Raw genomic sequence first — 24,170 nt, 5'->3', positions numbered from 1 at the left:
TGGATGTTAACCCCCCCACACACACTTTTTATTGGAGGTTAATTGCTATACAGTGTTGTGGTGTCAACCCCTTATTGATCAAATCATTTTCAAATATTTTCTCATGTTCCATAGTTTTTCTTTTCATTTTGTTGATGGTTTTGTTTGCTGTGCAAAAGCTTTTAAATTTAATTAGTTCCCATTCATTTATTTTTGGTTTTGTTTCTTGTACTAATCGAAGAAAATACTGCTACAAGTTATGCTAAAAAGTGTTTCTCCTATGTTCTTCTCTAAAAGTTTTATGGCTTTAGGTCTTTAAATCATTTTGAGTTTATTTTTGTATATAGTATGAGGGAAATACAGTAAATGTGAGCTTCTTTCTTCTTAAAGATACAATCTTGTCCACCCTGTCAAATTATGGCTTTTCCCAATGATGTTTTGATCTGCTACTGATTAGCTTCTGTATGAGCCCTTGGATTTGATATTTTGGGGGCTTTGTACAATTGATACTCCCTTTTTCCTCTAGGATAACCTTTCAGAAGTTTGAAAACAGCCATTGTGCACTCTCTTCATGTTTAATAAATTGAGAGTTACACCTACATAATAGCTGTATGTATAGACTTTCTCCAGGGAGAGATCTTTAATATTATAAGGTTTTTAATAGATAGTTATTAAAGACTTTCCTTTATTCATATTATTCAAGGTGTTGTTCTCCAGTGAATTCTTGCGTTTTACAAGTGTTGCTCAGTGAATAAAGACTTTCTCACATTCATTTAATTGAACTTGTATCTGCTCTATGAATTCTCTGATACTCATCAAGAGTCTCCTGTTAAAGACTTCTTCCCATTCATTATATATATAGGATTACTCCCCAATATGTATTGTCTTCTGTACATTGAGGCCAGAGCTCCAGCTAAAGGGTCTCCTACATTGATTTCAAAAATAGCATTTCCTCCTAGGAGTTCTCTGATGTCAATTAAGGTAGAGCTCTGGCTAAAGTCTACATTTACTGGCCATTTACTACAATTACTACATTTGTAGGGTCCTTCTCCAGTGTAAATTATCTTGTATTACCTGAGTCAAGTGGTAATGAAGGACTTTCCCACCTAAATCACATTCATACAGGGTTTTTTTAAGTTGTTTTTTTTTTTTTTTTTGGTATGGACTCTTTCGTGTGGTTTAAGGAGTGAATGATTATAGAGAGTTGCCTCACAGCATTTGTCTTCATATAATTTTCCTCTTGTTTGTTTTCTCTTGTGCCATTTAACATATGAATGACTAATAAAGGTTTTTCTCCAGGATGAGTTCTCCTGTGTCTATACTGAGTAAATAATGACTGGACTTCTTTTGAAATCATTATTTATCATAAAGCTTCTCTGCTCTGTGAACTCTAATGTTCAGCAATACCCACTCCTCTGATGAAGTCCATAATCATGTCCTTTGACTTCCTGTGTCTGCAGTTTTGAAAACTCAGCTATTGTCTGTCTCACTCAGTATGCCCTGCTAGGAGCAGGCAGTAAACAAACAATGCAGAGATGTGCTGACGAGCCTGATGCCCACCAATGGCTGAATCTCCAAGGGCAGCTCCAGAGAGCAAATCTGCAGGATTAGGATTCAGGTTGGCGAGTGGGAGGAAAGGTGGCTAATTTTATAGTTCCTTTTTTCTCTGTATGTAATTTTCATAGCCTTCTACACAAAAATAGTTTCATTTATTTAACTACTTTGTAGCCACAATTTTGTTGATACAGAATCTATATTAAAAGTTAGAGGTACTATAAAAGATAGGGCACGTTCAGCCTTCCTTTTATGATTTAACATTCCTATCATATTATCTTTAGTGATATTTTTGTTGACAGTTTGAAAATTTATTCTGAAGGCAGTGGGAGCCAATGAAACATTCAAACATTTAATGATATATTTTGTTTATTTTACTAATTTTTATCTTTTCTTTTGTAATCATTTCAAACCCACAGAAGAGTTATAAAAATTCTCATGTCCCCTTTGCCTAGATTTTTAGTTGGTAACATTTTGTTACAACAGCCTTATCAAAATCTCTCTATATTTATACACACATACTTTATTGTCATTGTTGTTTTATTGTTATTTTATTCCTGAAACATTTGAGAGTTAAAAACGTCATGACACTTTACCCCAAGTATTTCAGCCAGAATTTCCTAAGAACAGGAAAATGCTCTTACATAATTACTCTGTCCATGATATTCTCCAGGCAAAAATACTGGACTGGGTAGCCATTCCCTTCTCCAGTGGATCTTCACAACCCAAGGATTGAACCTGGGTGTCCTGCATTGCAGGTAGATTCTTTACTGTCTACCCACCAGGGAAACCAACATAATCATGAATGTTGTCAAATTCAGGAAATATAAAATGATATAATACCATTATTTAATGTATAATCCAATTAAATTTTTGTAAATTGGCCTGATAATTAGTGATCTATTCTCTCCTGACCCAGGATCACGCATTATATTTTCTTGTTATATCCCTTTAGTCTCATTTAATTAGCAATATTTCTTCAGCCTTTATTTGTCATTTATGACATTGACATTTTTGAAGATTACAGGCCGGTTTTATAAAATGCATCTCTTTAATTTGGGTTTGTCTTTTGTTTTAGGTTCACGTTATACATATTTTATAAGAATACAATATGAGCAATGTTGTATCCGGAAGTGATATGCTTCCCATCAATAAAAATCAATTTGGTGGCAGATAAAGATTAGATTAGGGTTGTGGGGCACGGCATTAGAAGTTGGGAGACCAGTTAGGCATTCAGAATGGACAGACTTCAAGGAGTAACTGACTGGTATAGGGGAAGCCAGTATATCTAAGGTAAGTTTGGATGATGACCTAGTTATCTATGGCTTGTAAGAAACCTCTCTAAAGCTTAGTGCTTAAACAGCAACTTATTGTTGTCTCTATAGTTCTGTGGGTTGGCGGTGCTCAGTTAGGCGATTATCACATGGCATCTTTCATGTCGTTGTAGTTGGGCCTCGATTGTGGCTTCAGTTACCTCTGGGCTTGAGCCAGCTGAGTATCAAAAGCAGCTTAGTCACATGGGAGGCAGGAGAGCTGGCTGTTGACCAGGGCCTCAGCTGGGGCTGTAATCCAAGGGGGACTGCATGTGGCCTTTCCACATTACTGGAGCTTCTTTTATCTTGACATCTGGGTTCCTAAGAGGGAGGGAGTATCCAAAACCAAGAATTTCAAAATTCTTACTGGCTTTTGATACCTTGTGTTCATACTTTGACTTTTTGAAGACTTCTAATGATTTTAGATAGATATCCTTGGTTTGTTAATGATCAGTCATTACGTTTGCCATCTTATTTCTTTTAATATTTTACTTAAGTTGGCTTCTTTTCTCCTTTCGTAGCTTCTAACCTGTCCACAAGGCCATAAGCATTGGGTCTTTTTGTTACCTGGAAGTATACTTTTGGTTGACTCTAGAGTTTCCTCATTTTTTCCACTGTGATTTCCCTTAATAAACTGCCACCAAATTGATTTTTATTGATGGGAACTAATGATTTCACTTAATTTCATATTTAAAAGATTAATATTAGAAACAGGTTTCTCTATTTTGATATCTTTTCTTCTTTGATTTTACAGAATATTTTAACTTAGGCTTTCTTTGGTGTCTTTATTAACCATGCCTCCCTCCTCAGACATAGCCTAGTTTTTTACTGCTATCTGCAATCAAGCAGACACATTATCTGCTGTCTGCATTTGGTATAAATATATTATCTTCCACTTGCCTTTCCTTACTCCCTCATTTTCCACAGCTATCTCTGGAGCCAAACAGGCCTAGTTAACTGTTCCTCATGCCCTTTTCCATATCCTGATCCCATTTTCCATTTTTAAATATATGTAGTGGTATAATGTCATTAAGATTGTGTCAGCTAACTGCTAAGTGGCACACTGAAGATGTAGAAAAGAAAAAAAAAAACAACACCCGCCTTCAAGAAGCTTTTGTTTTTCAGTTGCTAAGTTATGCCTGACTCTTTGTGACCCCATGAACTGTAGCACACCAGGCTTTCCTGTCCTCTGTCTCCCAGGGTTTCCTCAAACTTGTGTCCATTGAGTTGGTGATACCATCTAACCATCTCATCCTCTGTTGACCCTTCTCTTCCTGCCCTCAGTCTTTTCCAGCAAATTGGCTCTTCACATCAGGTGGCCAAAGTATTGGAACTTCAGCTTCAGTATCAGTCCTTCCAGTTTATACTCAGGGTTGGTTTCTGTTAGGATTGACTTGTTTGATCTCCTTGCTGTCCAAGGGATTCTGAAGAGTCTTCTCCAGCCTCATAGTTTGAAAGCATCAATTCTTCAGTACTCAGCTTTCTTTATGGTCCAACTCTCACGTCCGTACATGACTACAGAAAAACCATAGCTTTGACTGCACTTACACGGTCCGTATGTGGACCTTTGGCAGCAAAGTGAGGTCTCTGCTTTTTAATACGCTGTCTAGGTTATCATAGCTTTTCTTCCAAGGAGAAAGTGTCTTTTAATTTCATGGCTGCAGTCATAGTCCACAGTGATTTTGGAGCCCAAGAAAATAAAATCTGTCACTGTTTCCACTTTTCCACTGTTTCATGTTTGCCATGAAGTTTTGGGACCATATGCCATGATCTTAGTTGTTTGAGTGTTGAGTTTTAAGCCAGTTTTTTTTCACTTCACTCTTTCACCCTCATCAAGAGGCTCTTTAGTTCTTCTTTGCTTTCTGCCATTAGAGTGGTATCACCTACATATCTAAGGTTGTTGATATTTCTCCTGGCCATCTTGATTCCAGCTTGTGAGTCATCCAGCCTGTGATTTTGCATGATGTACTCTGCATATAAGTTATATAAGCAAGGTGACAGTGTACAACCTTGACATATTCCTTTCCCAATTTGGAACCAGTCTGTAGTTCCATGTCTGGTTCTAACTGTTGCTCCTTGACCTCCATACAGGTTTCTCAGGAGATAGGTAAGGTGGTCTGGTATTTGAATCTCTTTCAGAATTTTCCACAGTTTGTTGTGATCTGTGCTGTCAGAGGCTTTAGTGTAGTCAAATGAAGCAGAGGGTTTGTTTTGACTTCCCTTGCATTTTCTGTAATCTAAAGGATATTGGCAATTTAATCTCTGGTCCTGCTGCCTTTTCTAAATCCAGCTTGTACATCTGGAAGTTCTCTGTTTATGTACTGTTGAAGCCTACCTTGAAGAATTTTGAGCGTTACATTGCTGGCATGTGAAATGAGAGCAATTGTATTGTAGTTTGAACATTCTTTGGCATTTCCCTTCTTTGGGATTGGAATGAAAACTGACTGTTTGCAGTCCTATTGCCAGCAAATTTGGAAAACTCACAGTGGCACTCAATATGTCAAGAAGCTTAGATATTCTAGTATTAGAATTCAGAACCCTATCTTTGGAAAGCATTTTTAAGGCTTTCAGGAAAAACTCATGTATAACAGACAGTTAAAAATAACATCTTTTATTATAATAAACATGGTGATGGAAAAGGATGAATATTCTCATGCAGTGGCATTAAGTAACGTGATAGGACAGTGTGTCCTATAGTTGTTCTGCATAAAATATAATTATCTTTCATGTGGTGTTTCTTATATACATATCTAAAACCCAAAGCTGAAGTCTTAACTTTCAATCTTTAAATAAAAGCTTCCTGTGTGAAGCCAAGTTAATATATCCAGTGATTTTCTAGTATTCTATGGGCTTGCCAGTTGGTGCTAGTGGTAAAGAACCCAGCTGCCAATGTAGGAGACATAAGAGACAGGTTCAGTCCCTGGGTTGGGAAGATTCCCTGGAGGAGGGCATGGCAGCCCACTCCAGTATTCTTGCCTGGAGAATCCCCTGGACAGAGGAGCCTGGCGGGCTAACGTCCATAGAGCTGCACAGAGTAGGGCACAACTGAAGCAACTTAGCACGTGTGTATGCATGACCTATCTCTAGTTGTGCAGTTCTTGTTCCCTGCCCCATTTCTTGTCATGATGATCTTGCTATGACTGCAGTAAGCAGCAAAGACTCCGTGTAACCCAGCATACTTGTTACTTTTTAAGTGGAAAGGCTTGTAACAGAGATAATAATAACTTGAGAGATTGTGGCAATAAAAGAAAGATCAAGTGAGAAATGGATTATTATCCCTAAGTTTGCAGAATATAGTTTTGGGTGTGTCTGGTTATAAGATGGAAGAGGTAAGTGTTTAGTGCCATTTCTTTATATCCTGTTTGGTTAGATATACATTTACAAGGAAGGAAACAATGTTGGCAGGTAGGATCAGAGAAGAAACATGGATGTCACAAGGGAAAACCCCTTAGCGGCATAGTTATTTAAGTTCATATGCTTTGAATTATAACCCAGAGTTCCCACTTCTGCTGTAATCTAGCAGACTTCCTGTTCTTTGTGTCTAATTAGCTACAATTATGCCTAACTTTTTATTTTTTTCTAACTTCTGATTTTTGATGTTTGGTCTGCTCTTGGATTCCAAACCCTAGTACGCCTTCATCTCTAAGATCTGGTTCGTTTGCTTATTGGCTCCTGTGCTGTTGTTGGCGTTGTTGATGTTTAGTCACTGAGTCGTGTCTCATCCTTTTGCCCCCCCCACCCCCATGAACCCCATGGAGCCTGCCAGGCTCCTCTCCATGAGATTTCCCAGGTGACAATGCTGGAGTGGGTTGCCATTTCCTTCTCCAGGGGATCTTCCTGACCCAGAGATCGACCCAGTGTCTTCTGAGCTGCAAGCAGATACTTCACTACTGAGCCACCAGAAAGCCCATTGGCTCCCATACCTCTGCATTGAGTTTTGAATTTGTAGGCCATTCACTTCTCCTGATTAAAAGCTATGGATTCCCTAAATTCAACCATATCCCTCTGGTTCCCAGGCCCTTGACTTATATCTCACAAATGCTACTTCGGGTTTTTGAGCTGTCACCTGAACGTGGGCTTGGGTCCTTTGGATTCCCTTTTGAATCCAGATAAACCATAATCCCTGGCACATTGACCAGACCCTAATATTTGCCCACTATTCTTTGTGTTCTCAATCTTTGTCTAGTCTTACCCTGTTGTTTGTGTCCAACAGTGAACATAGAGTACTTCATTAAAAATAATTAGACCTGTTTTCTATTCCAGCCTTCATTTGAGCTGCATCTTATCTGTCTGTTGATAAACCAGCCAGATAACCCTTCATTAAACTTTCAACAGTAGTGCTTGAGCACTCTCAGAGTTTTGTGTTGCTGGCAATAATGTTTGTATGCCAGTGCTCTTTTTAAGAGAATTATAAAATTTTTAATATATCTTATTTTTTCTATCTCTTGTTATCTGGTTTCTGTATTTAACTTAAAATTAAGCTGATGTGATTTTATACGAATTTATGTATCCAGAATTGCAAATTTTCTAAACTTTTTTTTTATTTAAAAATTATTTATTCATTTATTTATTTTTGGATGCACCGGGTCTTCGTTGCTTTGTGTGGGTTTTTTCCTAGTTGCAACAAGCTGGAGCTACTCTTCTTTGTGGTACATAGTCTTCTCATTTCAGTGGCTTCTCTTGTTGCAGAACACAGGCTCTAGGGCCCATAGGTTTTAGCAGTTGTGGTACACAAGGTTAGTTGCTCTGTGACATGTGGAATCTTCCTGGACCAGAGACTGAAGCCATGTCTCCTGCATCAGCAGGCGGATTTTTATCCACTGCACTACCAGAGAAATCGAGGGACTTTAATTTTTTAAATAAATAGGACTAGTTCTTTTTAAAAAAATGTTGAATAAGCTATAGTGTTGTAACATTTTTTTTTAACCCTGCCCCTACTATTTTAGCATTTTTGACTGTAATTTAAAAAGTTAATATTTTTCATATTCCTACTTAGTTTTAATGTTATAATAGTTGTTTGTAGCAGAAATTAAAATATCATACTTTGTAATCATTTATGGTAAGTCTATAGTTTGATTCCCAGTATTCTTTCTAAAATTAAATTAATATTTTTTGAAAAAATTATCTTGGAAACTATCATGGATTTACAAGGATTCTGACTTTGGCACTGACAAATTGAAGCAAATCGTGTAACTATTTTAAACAGAATTCACAAAGTACATTCTTGGGGTTTTAAAATCCCTAAGAAACAAGCACAATATTAGTTATTAAAGCTTTTTTTTTCTGCCTGCTTCTAGGGTTACAGGTGAAGTAAAGCACAACATCACCAACACTGTTGTATGCAGAGTACAGGGGGAATGGAATAGCGTTCTTGAGTTTGCTTACAGCAGTGGAGAGACAAAATACGTGGACTTGACTAAGTTGGCAGTGACGAAGAAAAGAGTAAGACCTTTGGAGAAGCAGGATCCATTTGAATCCAGGTGTGTCATCCTTGCATCCATCAGGAAAGAGTCAGAAAGTCTAGATCTTAATTTAAGCCTTTTCACTAATTTGTAACCCTTGGCAAGTCACTTCACCACTTTAGATAAGCTTCCTCATCTGTAAATTGAAAGTGTTGGCCTGATCTCATGGTTGTAAACGCTGTACCAGCTATGACATTATATGTACATAATCACATTTTAGTAAAAATAAAACATTTGTAATCTGGACAAAAATACCAACTTTTAGCAGTTAAAGGATCACTATCTTTGTCATACAAACTCTTACAAATTATTAATAAAAAGATGGGTACCCTAATAGGAAAATGGGCAAAGACATAAAGAGGTAGTTCACAGAAACAGAAGAAAACAATACCCACTGAGAAAATTGTTCTTTATAATTGTTCATTATAATTAGAATTCAAAGAAATACAAATTAACAGTAAGACAAAAAATTTTTAAATGGTATCTCTTTTGGGAAAAAATGAATAGACATTTTCATATTGTTGATTAGGGAGGTAAACTGATACAACCTTCTTAGAAGGTATTTTGGAAATATATGTCATAGGCCTTTAAAAGTAAATGCAATGGGGGACTTCCCTGGTGGTCCAGTGACTCCATGCTCCAAACGCAGGGGCCTGGGTTCAGTCCCCAGTCAGGGAACTAGATCCCACATGCCACAACAACGATCAAAGATCCAGTGTACCGCAGTGAAGACCTGTCACACCAACTAAATAAATAAAAGTAAATATTAAGAAAAAAAGAATAAGATAAATGAAATGGGGCTTCCCTGGTTGCTCAATGGCAAAGAATCCTCCTGCCAGTGCAGGAGATAATGGGTTCAATCCCTAGTCTAGGAAGATCTCACACGCTGCAGAGCAACTAAGCCCATAGGCCACAACTATTGAGTCTGTACTGTAGAGCCCAGGAGCCACGAATACTGAAGCCCATGTGTTCTAGAACCCATACTTCACAACAAGAGAAGCCATGGCAATGAGAAGCCTGAACACCACAGCTAGAGAGTAGCGCTCGCTTGCCGCACCTAGAGAAAAGCCCGTGCAGCGATTAAATAATTTTTTAAAAAGTATATGATGTGGCTCTATATGTGTTAATAAGGTAGTCTCCAGAATGTATCGGCAGTAGTTGCTTCCAGAGAGGAATACTGGGGTCTAGGCTTTCCAGGTGGTGCAATGGTAAAGAATCTGCCTGCCAATGAAGGAGACGCAGGAGATGTGGGTTTGGTCCTTGGGTCAGGAAGATTCCCTGGAAGAGGAAATGGCAACCCAATCCAGTATTCTTGCCTGGAAAATTCCATGGACAGAGGAGCCAGGTGGGCTGCAATCCCCGGGGTCACAAAGAGTCAGACACAACTGAGCCACTTATTCATCTCTCTGATAAGAAACAGACTTACTCTTCACAGAATGCCCTTTTGTACTGTTTAAATTTTATATCACATGTAAGTATTACTGTATCAAATATAAGGAAGCATTAACCATCTTAAGATCACATAAATGGAACCAAACCATTTATAAGCAGATATTTAGTACCCATTACGCAAAAACTCAGGTTGGTTCAAAAACTAAAACAGTAGTGATTGAAAAAAAAATTCTTATTTAGGATTTATTTAGGAGCATGCATCAAGGTTTGGTTTGTGGACTCCTGGGGCCCTTGATATTTGTACCAGGGGTTTGCAAGTTGAGAAAGCTTTCTTAATAATGCTAAAATATTATTTGCCTTTTTCACTCTGTTGGCACTTGCATTGGTGGTACAAAAGCAATGGTGGGTAGCACTGCTGGGCCTTAGCACCGTTCAAGGCAGTGGCATCGAACTGTAAAAGTAATCATGGTATTCCTTACTGTCCTGCAGTTTTTTTTCTTTTCTACGTTGCAATTTTTTCAAAGCCATTTTCTTTTTAAAATGTCCTTGAAAAGCAGTACAGATTATTAGTTTTGTTAGATCTGGAACATTGATTATTTGTCTTTTTAAAAAATATTCTGCATGACACATTTGGACTATACATAAAGCACTTGTGCGAGATTATAAAGTACACTGATTATCTTAAGGAAGAGAACTTGTGCAACTGATAGAGTTACAAGCAAACTACCCTTTCTTAAAGCACCATTTTTACTTAGATGATTGACAGACAAATTAGACTATTATAATTTTAATATTGGGCAGACATTTTTCTTGTAAATGAATATTATAAACATGGCATTTAAAGGAAAACAATTGGAAATTTTTTTTTGCTAATAATAAAATTTAAATGGAAACAACCTAACCATCCATTGACAGATAAATGGATAAGCAAGTTGTGATATGTATTTATAATGGAATATTATTCAGTCCTAAAACAGAAAGGAACCCCGCCATTCGTGATAACATGGATGGACCTTGAGGGTATTATATGAAGTGTCAGAGAAAGAGCAAATTCTCTGTGGTCTCACTTATACAATTGGTAGTTTTTGTTTTTTTGTATTGTATGATAATACTCCCAGTATTTCTATAATTGGGAGTATTATTCAACCATAAAAAGAATGAAATCTTGCCATTTGAGACAACATGAGTGGATCTTGAGAACATTATGCCAAGTGAAATGTCAGATATGTAAAGACAAATACTGTATGATATTACTTATTTGTGGAATCTTTTAAAAAAAAAAAACTGACAGATACAGAAAACAGAGATTGGCATTATTGCCAAAATGCCAGAGGTGGGTACCTGGGCAGTGAGTGAAATGAATGAAGTAGGTCAAAAGGTACAAATTTCCAGTTATAAAATAAATGTCATGAGGACACAATGTACAGCATAGTGGCTATAGTTAATAATACTGTATTGGATAATTGAAAGTTGTTAAGAAAGTAGTTCTTAAAAGTCTTCATCACAAGAAGAAAATGTTTTTGGTAATTATGTATGGTGAGGGAGATTGACTAGACTTATTGTGGTGAACATTTCATAGTAATACAAATACTAAATTACTGTGTTGTATACCTGAAACTAACACAGTATCAACTATATATTTCAACAAAACTTTTAAATTCATAGAAAGGAAGCCAGATTGTCATTACCAGAAATGTGGGCTAGGGAGTTAAGGAATTGGATGAAAGTAGTCAAAACATACAAACCTCCAGTTATAAGATAAATAAGTACTGGGGATGTAATGTATCTCATGATGATTGTAGTTAACAGTGCTGTTTGGTATATTTGAAATTGGTTGAGAGAATAGATCCTAACAGTTCTCATCTCAAGGAAGAAGAAATTTTTTTTCTGTTTCTCTGATTTTGTTTCTATATGAAAGGATGAATCTTAACTTATTGTGGTAATCATTTCACAATATATGTAAATCACATCATTATGCTATACTCCTGAAACTTATACAGAGCTGTATGTCGATTGTATCTTAGTAAAACTTGAGGAAAAAATGAAGCTTTTAAAGGCAAATATAAAAATTTTAGAAAACTTTTATCTGTCACAATGAATTGAAAGCTTCCCTAGAAAGAGTTTTCTGATGAAATTGGTGATGAAACTAATGAAGATGATTTTTAAAAATATGACATAATAAAATATGTCACCATCTGGAAGGTAATTTTTTTCAGATGATCACTGCATGATAATATAAAATTATGCATGGATAAAAATTCCATTCAAGGTACAAATTAAACCAATGGATTTTCATGTATCAGAGTATGAAAAATTCATTGATATTTTTCAGTTTCCACATTGCAGCTAATCTTTTAAGAACTACCACTTTCTGAGTTTTAATATAATAACAAAGAATTGAGTTATTTGAAATAGCTATTAAAATACCCTTCCCTTTACTAACTATGTATTTGTGTGAGGCCATATTTTCTTTATATACTTTAACTAAAACAATACATATCACAATAGATTGATATAAGAATCTGGCTATTATTGAACCAGGTGTTTAAGAGATTCTCTTTGCTAAGCTTGTATTATAGATTTTTTTGTCTGCATTCCTGGGGGTTATTGGTTTTTTGTTTTCTTTGGGAGAAAATTTTTAACCACAAATTTAATACCTTTAGTACCTAGGGCTATTGAGGTTATCTGCTTCTTCTTGAGCAAACTTTTGTGATTTTTATCTTTCAAAGACTTGGTTCAATTTTTCAAATTTATTGACATGTATTTTATAATATTTGCTTATTTTTTAATGTTTGTAGTCTCTATTGTGATGATGTCACACTCATTCTTTGTATTCATGATTCTTTTCCTGATCAATGTGATTAAAGGTTCATTAATTTTACTTAGTTCAGTTCAGTTCAGTCGTTCAGTTGTGTCCAACTCTTTGCGACCCCATGAATCACAGCACGCCAGACCTCCCTGTCCATCACCAACTCCCAGAGTTCACTCAGACTCCTGTCCATCGAGTTCGTGATGCCATCCAGCCATCTCATCCTGGGTCGTCCCCTTCTCCTCCTGCCCCCAATCTCTCCCAGCATCAGAGTCTTTTCCAATGAGTCAACTCTTCGCATGAGGTGGCCAAAGTACTGGAGCTTCAGCTTTAGCATCATTCCTTCCAAAGAAATCCCAGGGTTGATCTCCTTCAGAATGGACTGGTTGGATCTCCTTGCAGTCCAAGGGACTCTCAAGAGTCTTCTCCAACACCACAGTTCAAACACATCAATTCTTTGGCGCTCAGCCTTCTTCACAGTCCAACTCTCACATCCATACATGACCACAGAAAAAAACATAGCCTTGACTAGATGGACCTTAGTTGGCAAAGTAATGTCTCTGCTTTTCAATATGCTATCTAGGTTGGTCATAACTTTCCTTCCAAGGAGTAAGCGTCTTTTAATTTCATGGCTGCAGTCACCATCTGCAGTGATTTTGGAGCCTAAAAAAATAAAGTCTGACACTGTTTCTACTGTTTCCCCATCTATTTCCCATGAAGTGATAGGACCAGATGCCATGATCTTCGTTTTCTGAATGTTGAACTTCAAGCCAACTTTTTCACTCTCCTCTTTCACTTTCATCAAGAGGCTTTTTAGCTCAAAGAAGTAGTTTTCAGTTTCATTGATTTCTCTATATTTCTGTTTTCTTTTTCATTGATTTCTGCTCTTATTTCCTTTTTTCTGCTTATTTTGCGCATCGTTTGCTCTTTTTATAGTTTCTTAAAATAGAAGTTAGGTAAGGGTCAGCAAAGTTCTTTTGTTAAAGGCTCAGTTCAGTTCAATCTCTCAGTCATGTCCAACTCTTTGCGACCCCATGGACTGCAGCATGCCAGGCTTCCCTGTCCATCACCAACTCCTGGAGCTTGCTCAAACTCAGTTCCATCAAGTTGGTGACACCATCCAACCATCACATCCTCTATCGTCCCCTTCTCCTCCTGCCTTCAGTCTTTCCCAGCATCAGGGTCTTTTCCAATGAGTCAGTTCTTTGCATCAGGTGGCCAAAGTACTGCAGCGTCAACTTCAGCATCAGTCCTTCCAATGAATATTCAGGATTGATTTCTTTTAGGACTGACTGGTTTGATCTCAGAATGAATATCTTAAGCTTGATGGACTAGATAGTTTCTACCACAGCTCAGTTCAGCCATTGTAGCATGAAATGACAAAAACAGATAGATGTTGCTATATTAAAACAAAAGTCTACTTACAAAAATGAGCATTGGACCATAGTTTTACTCCTGGTTTGGCTTCCGGAATAGCTCAAATGGTAAAGAATCTGCCTGCAATGTGGGAGACCTGGGTTTGATCCCTGGGTCGGGAAGATCCCCCAGAGAAGGGCATGGCAACCCACTCTAGTATTCTTGCCTGGAGAATCCCATAGACAAAGGACCCTGGTGGGCTACAGTCCATGGGGTCAGAGAGAGATTGGACTGAAGCGACTTGGCATGCACACATCACTGTGAACATTCTTGTGCAAATCTTTTTGTGGACATGTTTTCATATCTCTTGGGTAAAACACCTCAGAGTGGAATTGCTGGTTTGTGTGGGTTTTATGTCTAACTTTTCACATAACTGCCTAACTATTTTCCAAAATGGCTGCACCATTTTACATTTCTGCCTGGAACATATGAGGGTTCCAGTTCTCATCCTCATCAACATTTGTTATTGCCTGTCTTATTTAATATACCCATTCGAGCTGGTCTGAAATAGTGTCTCATTGTGATTTTAATTTGTATTTCCTTAATGGCTAATCATGTTAAACATGTCTTTATGTGCTAGTTAGCCATTTGTTTATCTTCTTTGTTGAAATGTGTACTCATAAATTTTGCCCATTTTTAAATTGAACTGTTTGTCGTCTTATTATGTTATAGGAGTTCTTTGTAAATTCTGGACACAATTCCTTTGTTGGGTATGTGTTTCGTAAATATTGTCTCCTCCTCTATTGCTCGTCTTTTCATTTTCTTAATGGTGTTTTTTTCAGTAATGAGTTTTTATTTTGATGAGGTGAGACTATCAGTGTTTTCTTTTATAGATTATGGTTTTGGTGTTGTAGCTAAGAAATCTTTGCCTAACCCAAAGTCTCAAAGATTTTCTCTTATATCTTCTTCTTAGTTTTATTGTGACATGAGAGTCTAAGGTCACATTTTTGCACGTGGATATCCAGTTTTTTCAGTACTGTTTGTTGAACAGACTATACTTTCCCCAAGAATTGTCTTGGCAGTTTTCTTTTGCCTGAAGTCTGTTAAGCTTCTCCTTTCCTGTGCTGTGCCTGCAAATGCTCTCTAACTAGTCAGTTGGATTAGTCGTAGGGTTCCCCTCATTTGTTTGCCTGCTCTCAGGAATCACTGTCCTGTGCTGCCTTTTGTTCAATATCTGAAAACCATTGTTTCAATATATTTTTGTCTGGTTTCCTAGCTGATTAAAAGTGGGAGGGTAAATATGGTGCCCCTTATTTCATCATGTCCAGAAGCAGAAATGTTGTCTTCTGTTTCAGCTTTTTAAATATTTATTTCTCTTTTTGCTTCTTATTTCCTAAGTTTCTTTAAAATAAAATCTTGGTTATATAACTTGGGAAAATACATTATTTTTAATTTAAAAAGAAGCAGAAACAGCAGCATCTTGGTCATTAACATCAGCAACATAGTATGTATTCTTATAATTCATGTGTGAAATTATAGATATGATTCAGGAAATGTAATTTATTAAAATTACTGTTAATTTTGCGGGTATCCACTTTTTTTTTGAAAAATGTTTGTAAAGCATGTGGTTTTCTAATTTCAGGCGATTGTGGAAAAATGTGACAGACTCTCTGAGGGACTCTGAAATCGATAAAGCCACAGAGCATAAACGTACCCTGGAAGAACGCCAGAGAACTGAAGAAAGGCATCGAACTGAAACAGGCACACCTTGGAAAACCAAATATTTTATTAAAGAGGTATATGTTCTATATGCCTTCAGACTAAAACTCATTATCTACATAATGAGAACTTAACTTAGGAGGCTTTTTTGACTTGTTAACACGTACATATCTTTGCTTCTAAAAACAGTCCAGCTTAACCATGAGCTTTTTTGTGACCTTTTTACAATTTGTCAGAATAGTTACCAGCAGCTCAGAAATAGATTTGGGGATTTAAATTTGCCACAAGATACTAAGATTAATCTTTAATCTCAGTAATGAATGCACAGTTAAAAGTTTGTTGCCATTGTACCACAGCAGTGAAACTTTTTTCACTTCAAAGATCACATTTTAAGGGATACATGAAAAACTTAATTGGCCACCCAGAGGATGGTGAAGTGGCTAGAATCTACAGTGCTTAAGGATAAAAGAATGAAATGGTGAGTGTTTAGACTGAAAACAGAAAATTGGGGCCGTTCATTATAGCTTTCTTCAAATATATATAGGCTTTCACATAGAAGTTTTTTGTCAACTTGGATAGCAGAGTTGAGCTAGGCCTAGATCTAAGAGCTTAACATTAGAAAGAATTGTTTATCAATAAAAATGTCCAATAATAATGAGTGTACATTTTATAGTAATGAGTTCCCATCACTAAGCTCATATAAGAGACTAAAGCTTATATGGAAGAGTTTAATTCACTGGTTTTGCAGTTAAGACTAAATGATTTCTAAAGTCTTTTCTAAATTTAAAGGTTTTGTTTTGTTTATTACTGTTTGGTAGAACTCAGAGTAAGATGAATAATGGACCAGAGCCAATGCCAGAAAAAGTTTTCTTGTCCATAGCCAAGTCTAAGGAAACTCATTGAATTTCAATTGGTCTGTCAGGAGAAAATCTGGAAAAGTAATTTGAATATGAATTTTGCATAGCTATTACTCTTAAAAGCACATCATTTATTATAGTAATTTCATTGCTTTAATTTTTCTCATCTTTGGATATCTGATATAAATACCAACTGTTTTCATGGATAGGAATTGAAGGGAAAGTCCTTTCCATCTCTTTTTGTATGAAAAGATAAAATCATTGTAATTACTCTGCAAAATTAAAGTTTGGTAACCTTGGATTTTTTTCATTCCAAGCTCACTAAGAAAGCAGATATACCAAACACAGGAAAAATTTTCTAAGGGAAGATTTCTATAAATCATTAAAAATGAACTCTATTGGCTAAGAGCAAGAAACTGTAATGGTAAAAGATGCAACCAAATTTAAAAGACAGGCCTCCTGTATCTTTCAACTAACAAGACGTGGAAACATGCTACTTCTCATTCATTCTTTATTTGACAGATTATTATTAAGAGCCTACCACTTAATACCTTTATTATATTTTATGATGTTAAATAGACAGATGCAGAAAGTGGTAGCAAGATATGGCAATTGTCCAGTAAAATAGTGATTTTCTTCCCACCTAAGTAATCTTAACTAGCTGCTTGATGGAACAGTAGATTGGAGATGCTGACTCACGTTTGGGCCCCTTCAGGTGATAAGATGTAAGATTACTTTCTAAATGGTGTGCCATGGCACAGTGCTACAAAATAGATACATAAGATTTTATGACAAATATTGATTGCCTAAGCTCATGGAGAAGAGAAGTGAAAGGCAAAGGAGAAAAGGAAAGATATACCCACCTGAATGAAGAGTTCCAAAGAATAGCAAGAAGAGAAAAGAAAACCTTCCTCAGTGATCAGTGCAAAGAAATAGAGGAAAACAATAGAATGGGAGAAACTAGAGATCACTTCAAGAAAATTAGAGATAGCAAGGGAACATTTCATGCAAAGATGAGCACAGTAAAGGACAGAAATGGTATGGACCTAACAGAAGTAGAAGATATTAAGAAGAGCTGGCAAGAATACACAGAAGAACTAAACAAAAAAGATCTTCATGACCCAGATGATCATGATGGTGTAATCATTCACCTAGAGCCAGACATCCTGGAATGTGAAGTCAAGTGGGCCATAGGAAGCATCTCTACAAACAAAGCTAGTGGAGTTGATGGAATTCCACTTGAGCTATTTCAAATCCTGAAAGATGATGCTGTGAAAGTGCTGCATTCAATATGGCAGCAAATTTGGGAAACTCAGCAGTGGCCACAGGACTGGAAAAGGTCAGTTTTCATTCCAATCCCAAAGAAAGGCAATACCAAAGAATGCTCAAACTACTGCACAATTGCACTCATCTCACACACAAGCAAAGTAATGCTCAAAATTCTCCAAGCCAGGCCTCAACAATACATGCACCATGAACTTCCAGATGTTCAAGCTGGTTTTAGAAAAGGCAAAGGAACCAGAGATCAAGTTGCCAACATCCACTGGATGATCAAAAAAGCAAGAGAGTTCCAGAAAAACATCCATTTCTGTTTTATTGACTATGACAAAGCCTTTGACTGTGTGGATTACAACAAACTGGAAGATTCTTGAAGAGATAGGAATACTGACCACCTGACCTGCCTCCTGAGAAATCTGTATTCAGGTTAAGAAGCAACAGTTAGAACCGGACATGGAACGACAGGCTGGTTCCAAATAGGAAAAGGAGTACGTCAAGGCTGTATACTGTCACCCTGCTTATTTAACTTCTATGCAGAGTACATCATGAGAAATGCTGGACTGGATGAAGCACAAGCTGGAATCCAGATTGCTGGGAGAAATACCAATAACCACAGATATGCAAATGACATCACCCTTATGGCAGAAAGTGAAGAGGAACTAAGGAGCCTCTTGATGAAAGTGAAGGAGGAGAATAAAAAAGTTGGCTTCAGAAAATGAAGATCATGGTATCTGGTCCCATCACTTCATGGCAAATAGATGGGGGAACAGTGAAAACAGTGGCTAACTTTATTTTGGGGGGCTCCAAAATCACTGCAGATGGTGACTGCAGCCATGAAATTAAAAGATGCTTACTCCTTGGCAGGAAAGTTATAACCAACCTAGACAGCATATTAAAAAGCAGAGACATTACTTTATCAACAAAGGTCTGTCTATTCAAAGCTATGGTTTTTCCAGTAGTCATGTATGGATGTGAGAGTTGGACTATGAAGAAAGCTGAGCGCCAAAGAATTGATGCTTTTGAAATGTAGTGTTGGAGAAGACTCTTGAGAGTCCCTTGGACAGCAAGGAGATCCAACCAGTCCATCCTAAAGGAAATCAATTCTAAATATTCATTGGAAGGACTGATGCTAAAGCTGAAACTCCAATACTTTGGCCACCTGATGTGAAGAACTGACTCATTTGAAAAGACCCTGATGCTGGGAAAGATTGAAGGCGGGAGGAAAAGGGCACGACATAGAATGAGATGGTTGGGTGACATCACCGACTCAATGGACATGAGTTTGAGTAAACTCCGAAAGTTGGTGACGGACAGGGAGATCTGGCAGGCTGTGGTTCATGGGGTTGCAAAGAGTCGGACATGACTGAGCAACTGAACTGAACTGAACTGAAGCTCATGGAACAGTCAAGTCACATCCTGTGTATGACAGGACCATGGCTTGTGCTCTGAGAAGCACTGCAGAGTATAAATGAGGCTGATGAGCTAGTTGAAGCTGGTACCCCAAGGTTCATAACAACTTTGGAGCTCTTGCCATCAGGTATGGCTCTTTGCTAAGAAAAATCATATTACTGATAAGTCTGTTTTGTCTTCCTGTGGTCCTAAACAGAATGCTAGATACATAGTAGGTGTTTTATCCATATTATTATGAGTAACAAGAAGTTTTTCATTTGTTTGGTACTTTCATTATTGCTGTCAGACCAATTACAGACCAGTTTGAAATTGGCTTTAAATGGAGTATGGAATAGAGTCTTTTGGTATAAAACAAGGAGAATAATCTGAGAAAGTATAGGTGAACTTAAGTGTTTCTAGAATCACTTGGTAATACCCACCCTCTTTTCCTAACCATTTCTCATTGACATTTAGTTTACTAGATCTTCTTTGCCTTTGTTCAGTTGCTTAGTCATGTCCACCTCTTTTGGACCCTATGGATTGCAGTACGCAAGGCTTCCCTATCCTTTACTATCTCTTGGAGTTTGCTCAAATTCGTGTCCATTGAATCAGTGATGCCATCCAACCATCTTGTCCTCTGTTGTCCCCTTCTTCCTGCCCTCAATCTTTCACAGCTTCAGGGTCTTTTCTAATGAGTCATCTCTTCACAACAGGTGGCCAAAGTATTGGAGCTTTAGCTTCAGCATCAGTCCTTCCAATGAATATTCAGGGTTGATTTCCTCCAGGATAGACTGGTTTGATCTCCTTGCTGTCCAAGGGACTCTGAAGAGTCTTCTCCAGCACAACAGTTCGAAAGCATCAATTCTTTGGTGCTCAGCCTTCTTCTGTGGTCCAACTCTCATATCCGTACGTGACTACTGGAAAAACCATAGCTTGACTCTGTGGACCTTTGTCGGCAAAGTGATGTCTCTGCTTTTTTTTTCTTTTTTTCCCAATTCCTTGCAACACCATGGACTATGGCCCATCATGCTCCTCTGTCCTTGGGATTCTCCAGTTGAGAATAATGGAGTGGGTTGCCATTCCCTTCTCCAGGGATGTCTCTGCTTTTTAATATGCTATCTAGGTTTGTCATAGCTTTTCTTCCAAGGAGCAAGCATCTTTTTATTTCGTGGCAGCAGTCACTGTCTGCGGTGATTTTCAAGCCCAAGAAAATAAATTAGATCTTCTGTTTCTTCCCTTTTGTGATTATACACATTCATCAGAATCTGTTGGTTGTATCCTCTTAAATGGATGTTTAAAATTTCTTAAGATGTGTATAAATGCAAGCAGGGAGGCTTTTACAGAATAGTGGGCCATATTGGAGTCAGATGTGCTAAGTTTCCACTCCAGCTCATACCTTGGATAGTTCATTTACCATTTCTCACTTCAGTTTCCTCACCTGTAAAATGTAGGTAGGTGCTAAACTTCCGTGGTGGCTCAGTGGTAAAGAATCCACCTGCCAGTGCAGGAGACACAGGTTCTGTCTCTGATCTGGGAAGATCCCACATGTCACAGAGCAGCTAAACCCCCCAACTATTGAGCCTGTGCTCTAGAGCCTGGGAGCCACAACTACTGAAGCCCACACACCCTAGACCCCAAATGCCGCAACAAGAGAAGCCACCACAATGAGAAGCCTGTGCACCGCAACTGGGAGAAAGCCCATGCAGCAACAAAGACCTGTCACAGCCAAAAATAAAGATAAATAAGTGAAATTCTTATTTTTAAGTGTAGGTAGATATGCAAAAGTTGTACTAGAAGAAACTCTGTCCCTTCCTGGGTGAACTTGGGCTGCTCTTTTCACTAGTCAGAGCCCCCATTTTCTCTTTGAAATGAGATGGTCAGATGGCACAGGTTAACTTGTGAACCTAGCATTCTGTAATGTGATTAAATGACATCAGAATATTGCAATAGAGGAGAAAGATTGAATTCAACGCTGAATATGGGGCTAAGTAGAAGTTTGTAGCCAGCATGTAGGATGAGGGAGTGGATAGAAAATTACCAAGAGACCTTGGTCAGATGTCAGTGATGATGGATCGAGGGAGGCCCGTGGTTAGATCGAAGGTGGGAGGAGAGGAGTTTCATTGGATATCAAAGATGAGAGGATTCTTGATAAACTGGTTCATTGGGATTTTTTTGGCTAAAACTGAGTTCAGCAGGCCTAGAAGGCTTAGGCAAACTAGAGACAAAGGAGTCTTAACTTCTAAAGTTTAGTCAAGGAGAGAGTCTTGTCACTATGAGCCACATAATTGCTAACCATAAGTCATTTTGGGGACAGGGTATTGTAAATATATATATTTTTAATTTAATGCAGATATATTGAAGTCGATATAGGGATTATGGACAGAGGTTCAAATCTGACTTACCTAACCTCATTGCAGAAACACTAAATTTCAGTCTTAGCTACCGTGACCTCAGCTCTGGCAAGCTTTTACCCCAGTATGCTGCCTCATGCATTCTCGACAGCACTTTTTTCCTCACTTGGTCTTCTCTTGTCTTTAGTAAACTCTTTGACTAACTTTATCTCCTTTTGGTAACGTTCTGTTCACAGGAACCAGGGAAAGCTAAGGGGTAGAGTCAGGAAAGAACTAGAAAACAATACTCAGCTACTAGAATGCCATTTGCCATGTAGAAAACAGCTGGTACCTTGGTGACAGTTTTTCGTGCTCCACCTGCTGCCTGTCACTCCATGGGTGAGGCTGTCTGAAGCATCTTGGTAAAAGTAGCAGAATTGCTACAGATGACTTCCTCATGGAGCACAAACTAGGTCTTCCCAGACCAGAACTTCTCACCTAATCGTAGCTAAACCACACATACTTTTTGATGTCTTAAGCAAAAGAGATCTTTTCTTTAAAAACTTGTATTTAAATGTGAAAATAGAATTCCATTTCAGTAAAAGCATGGCATCTAGTTTTGGTTCTGAAAATACTAGAGGAATGGTTCTTTAATTTGTTTTTCTGCTTGTTTCAGGGAGATGGCTGGGTTTATCATAAACCCCTTTGGAAAATAATTCCAACAACACAACCATCAGAGTGACATATACTGTCTAAGACTCAACTAAATGAACTACTCTGTTTACCCTAAACCCTCCCAGTATGGAGTCATTGCACTGAGTGACCTGCTTCCTGATTGCACAGACTGAAACTGATTACACACGAATGTACTGACTAGGGCACCATAGAACTGCAGCACGACCAAAGTGTTGAAGAAGCACGACGGACTTGTCACCAAGCTGTTCCTGTGATGTGAGCAATATCATCTGAAAACCTTTCACGTGAATTATTAGATGATTAATCTCTTATCCAGTTTCTGCTCCAGAAGCTACGTTTGAATCCCCTGTTTTTGCATGGGGGCAGCAGATAAACACAACAATGAGAACTCAGTGATTTTAATTTCTTTATAGTGAAAATTGAAGTCTCTTTTAGCGTTTGTGCTTTGCTTTCTGTTAGTAGCTGAAGTATTCGCTACTCTTACAACAGACCAAGAGGAGGAAGAAGATGACCCAGAAGTGGCTTCAGCCATTGTGCCTGAAATCAGTGTTAAAAAAAAAATCAACCAGGTTGTCATAACAAGGTATTCTGTTCCTTCAAAGAGACTGTGTGCCTGTGTCTGAGGAACTTATCCATTATCCACCTGTGTTGGAACTCTCTTTTAAAAAGTATATTTATAAATTGATTAGAATTATAACCATGGAGAATTTTTTCTTCTGAGCATTTTAATATACTTGAAAACAACATTGACTTGAAAAATTTCAGAACATTTTTCAATACCTAGTTTTATTAAATATTATACTTGAGAGACAATTTTTTAAAATGTGTTCCTGTCAATATGATGAGATTTTCGCCTTTCTCAAGAACTGAGGCATTAAAGAACATAGCAGATATTTAAAAATAAAACTTACTGTTTTCCTTACCTTTTTTTCGTTTGTAGGTTAATATCCAGTATTATGTGCTATCCCTCTGGATAAGTATGCTTTATTTTACCTCTGTTCACTCAAAATTTAAAACAACTATTCCTATTTGTCAGTAATTCAGAATTTGAATATGTGACTAAGTGCATGTATGGTATGGTTTTGCTTTCTTTTCAAGGAAACTCAAATGCCGAAGAAAGAGTATGAAATAAAAAAGATACCAGGAAAAAAGCTATCAGGAAGTTGTATTCAGGTACAAATCTTTTTTTTTTAAGTATTTTATTGAGGTTAAAGAATTACTGACTAAAGAATAGTGCTAATTATGGCTTTCATCATTCATTTGAGTATTTATTGAGCGCCTCCTTATGGTACTCAACACTTGTTGTACTGCAAGCTACCTTAATTTTTCAAGAGTGGTGCCTTACTCTGTTTCTCCTGATGTGGTCTTCCAATCAGTGTGTGTAACATATAGCTATTATTCATCAGCCATTGTAGGTGGCTGTATCTGTTGCATCAACATAAGACATTTAAGCTTTGTGCGCTGATAAATTGTGTTTTATTGAAGGGGGTTAATAGGATAAAAACAGCAAAATAATTTTTTCAACAAATTGTAAATTGTAAGAAAATAATTGGTTTATGTACAACCATTTTAATGATTCCCTTGTTCATTTTTGCTGTGAAATGCACTGAAAAAAATCTCAAAATGAATTATAGTTCATGTGTTGGAAAGATTAAAAAATAATAAAACTGGACAACAGTGATGCCTTTGTCTATTTTATGAGTAGATAGAAATAGAAAGTTGGAGTTATTGCTCTATTCATTTGAGAAGGGCATTTATTTATTTATTTTTTTACAAGAAACTTTTAGTATTTTATTCATTTTTCATAGTTTTACAGTATTAGTAAAAACAGTGGTCATTATAAATAAGTATAAAATGGAAGTGGATGAAAAAATAACCCAAGTCTTCCTTGATTCCCACCCTCCCCCAAAGAAACTAGCTAGTATATGGCAAATATCCTTTTCACATGTTATCTTTAGGCATGTATTCACTTTGTGGTGGTAGATGGTTTAGTTGCTAAGTTGTGTCTGACTCTTCCAATGCGATGGACTGTAGCC

The 24,170-nt window shown here is 37.3% G+C and overlaps 1 protein-coding gene across 1 annotated transcript in view; it reads left to right on the top strand.

The window, feature by feature from the left end:
- OSBPL11 (oxysterol binding protein like 11) overlaps nt 1–23,811 on the top strand; it is a 98,932-nt gene extending 75,121 nt beyond the window's left edge. Inside the window, exons 11-13 of the mRNA XM_005675048.3 lie at nt 8,144–8,326; nt 15,508–15,661; nt 22,115–23,811. Of these exons, the coding sequence (XP_005675105.1) occupies nt 8,144–8,326; nt 15,508–15,661; nt 22,115–22,180 (403 nt within the window). The 3' untranslated portion in view covers nt 22,181–23,811. The remainder of the gene's footprint in view (nt 1–8,143; nt 8,327–15,507; nt 15,662–22,114) is intronic.

This window comes from Capra hircus, chromosome 1 (genome assembly GCF_001704415.2).
Source record: "Capra hircus breed San Clemente chromosome 1, ASM170441v1, whole genome shotgun sequence".
NCBI classification, from domain to species: Eukaryota; Metazoa; Chordata; class Mammalia; order Artiodactyla; family Bovidae; genus Capra; species Capra hircus.
The sequence above is the reverse complement of the archived record's forward strand: the minus strand, read 5'-3'. Positions and strand labels throughout refer to the sequence as shown.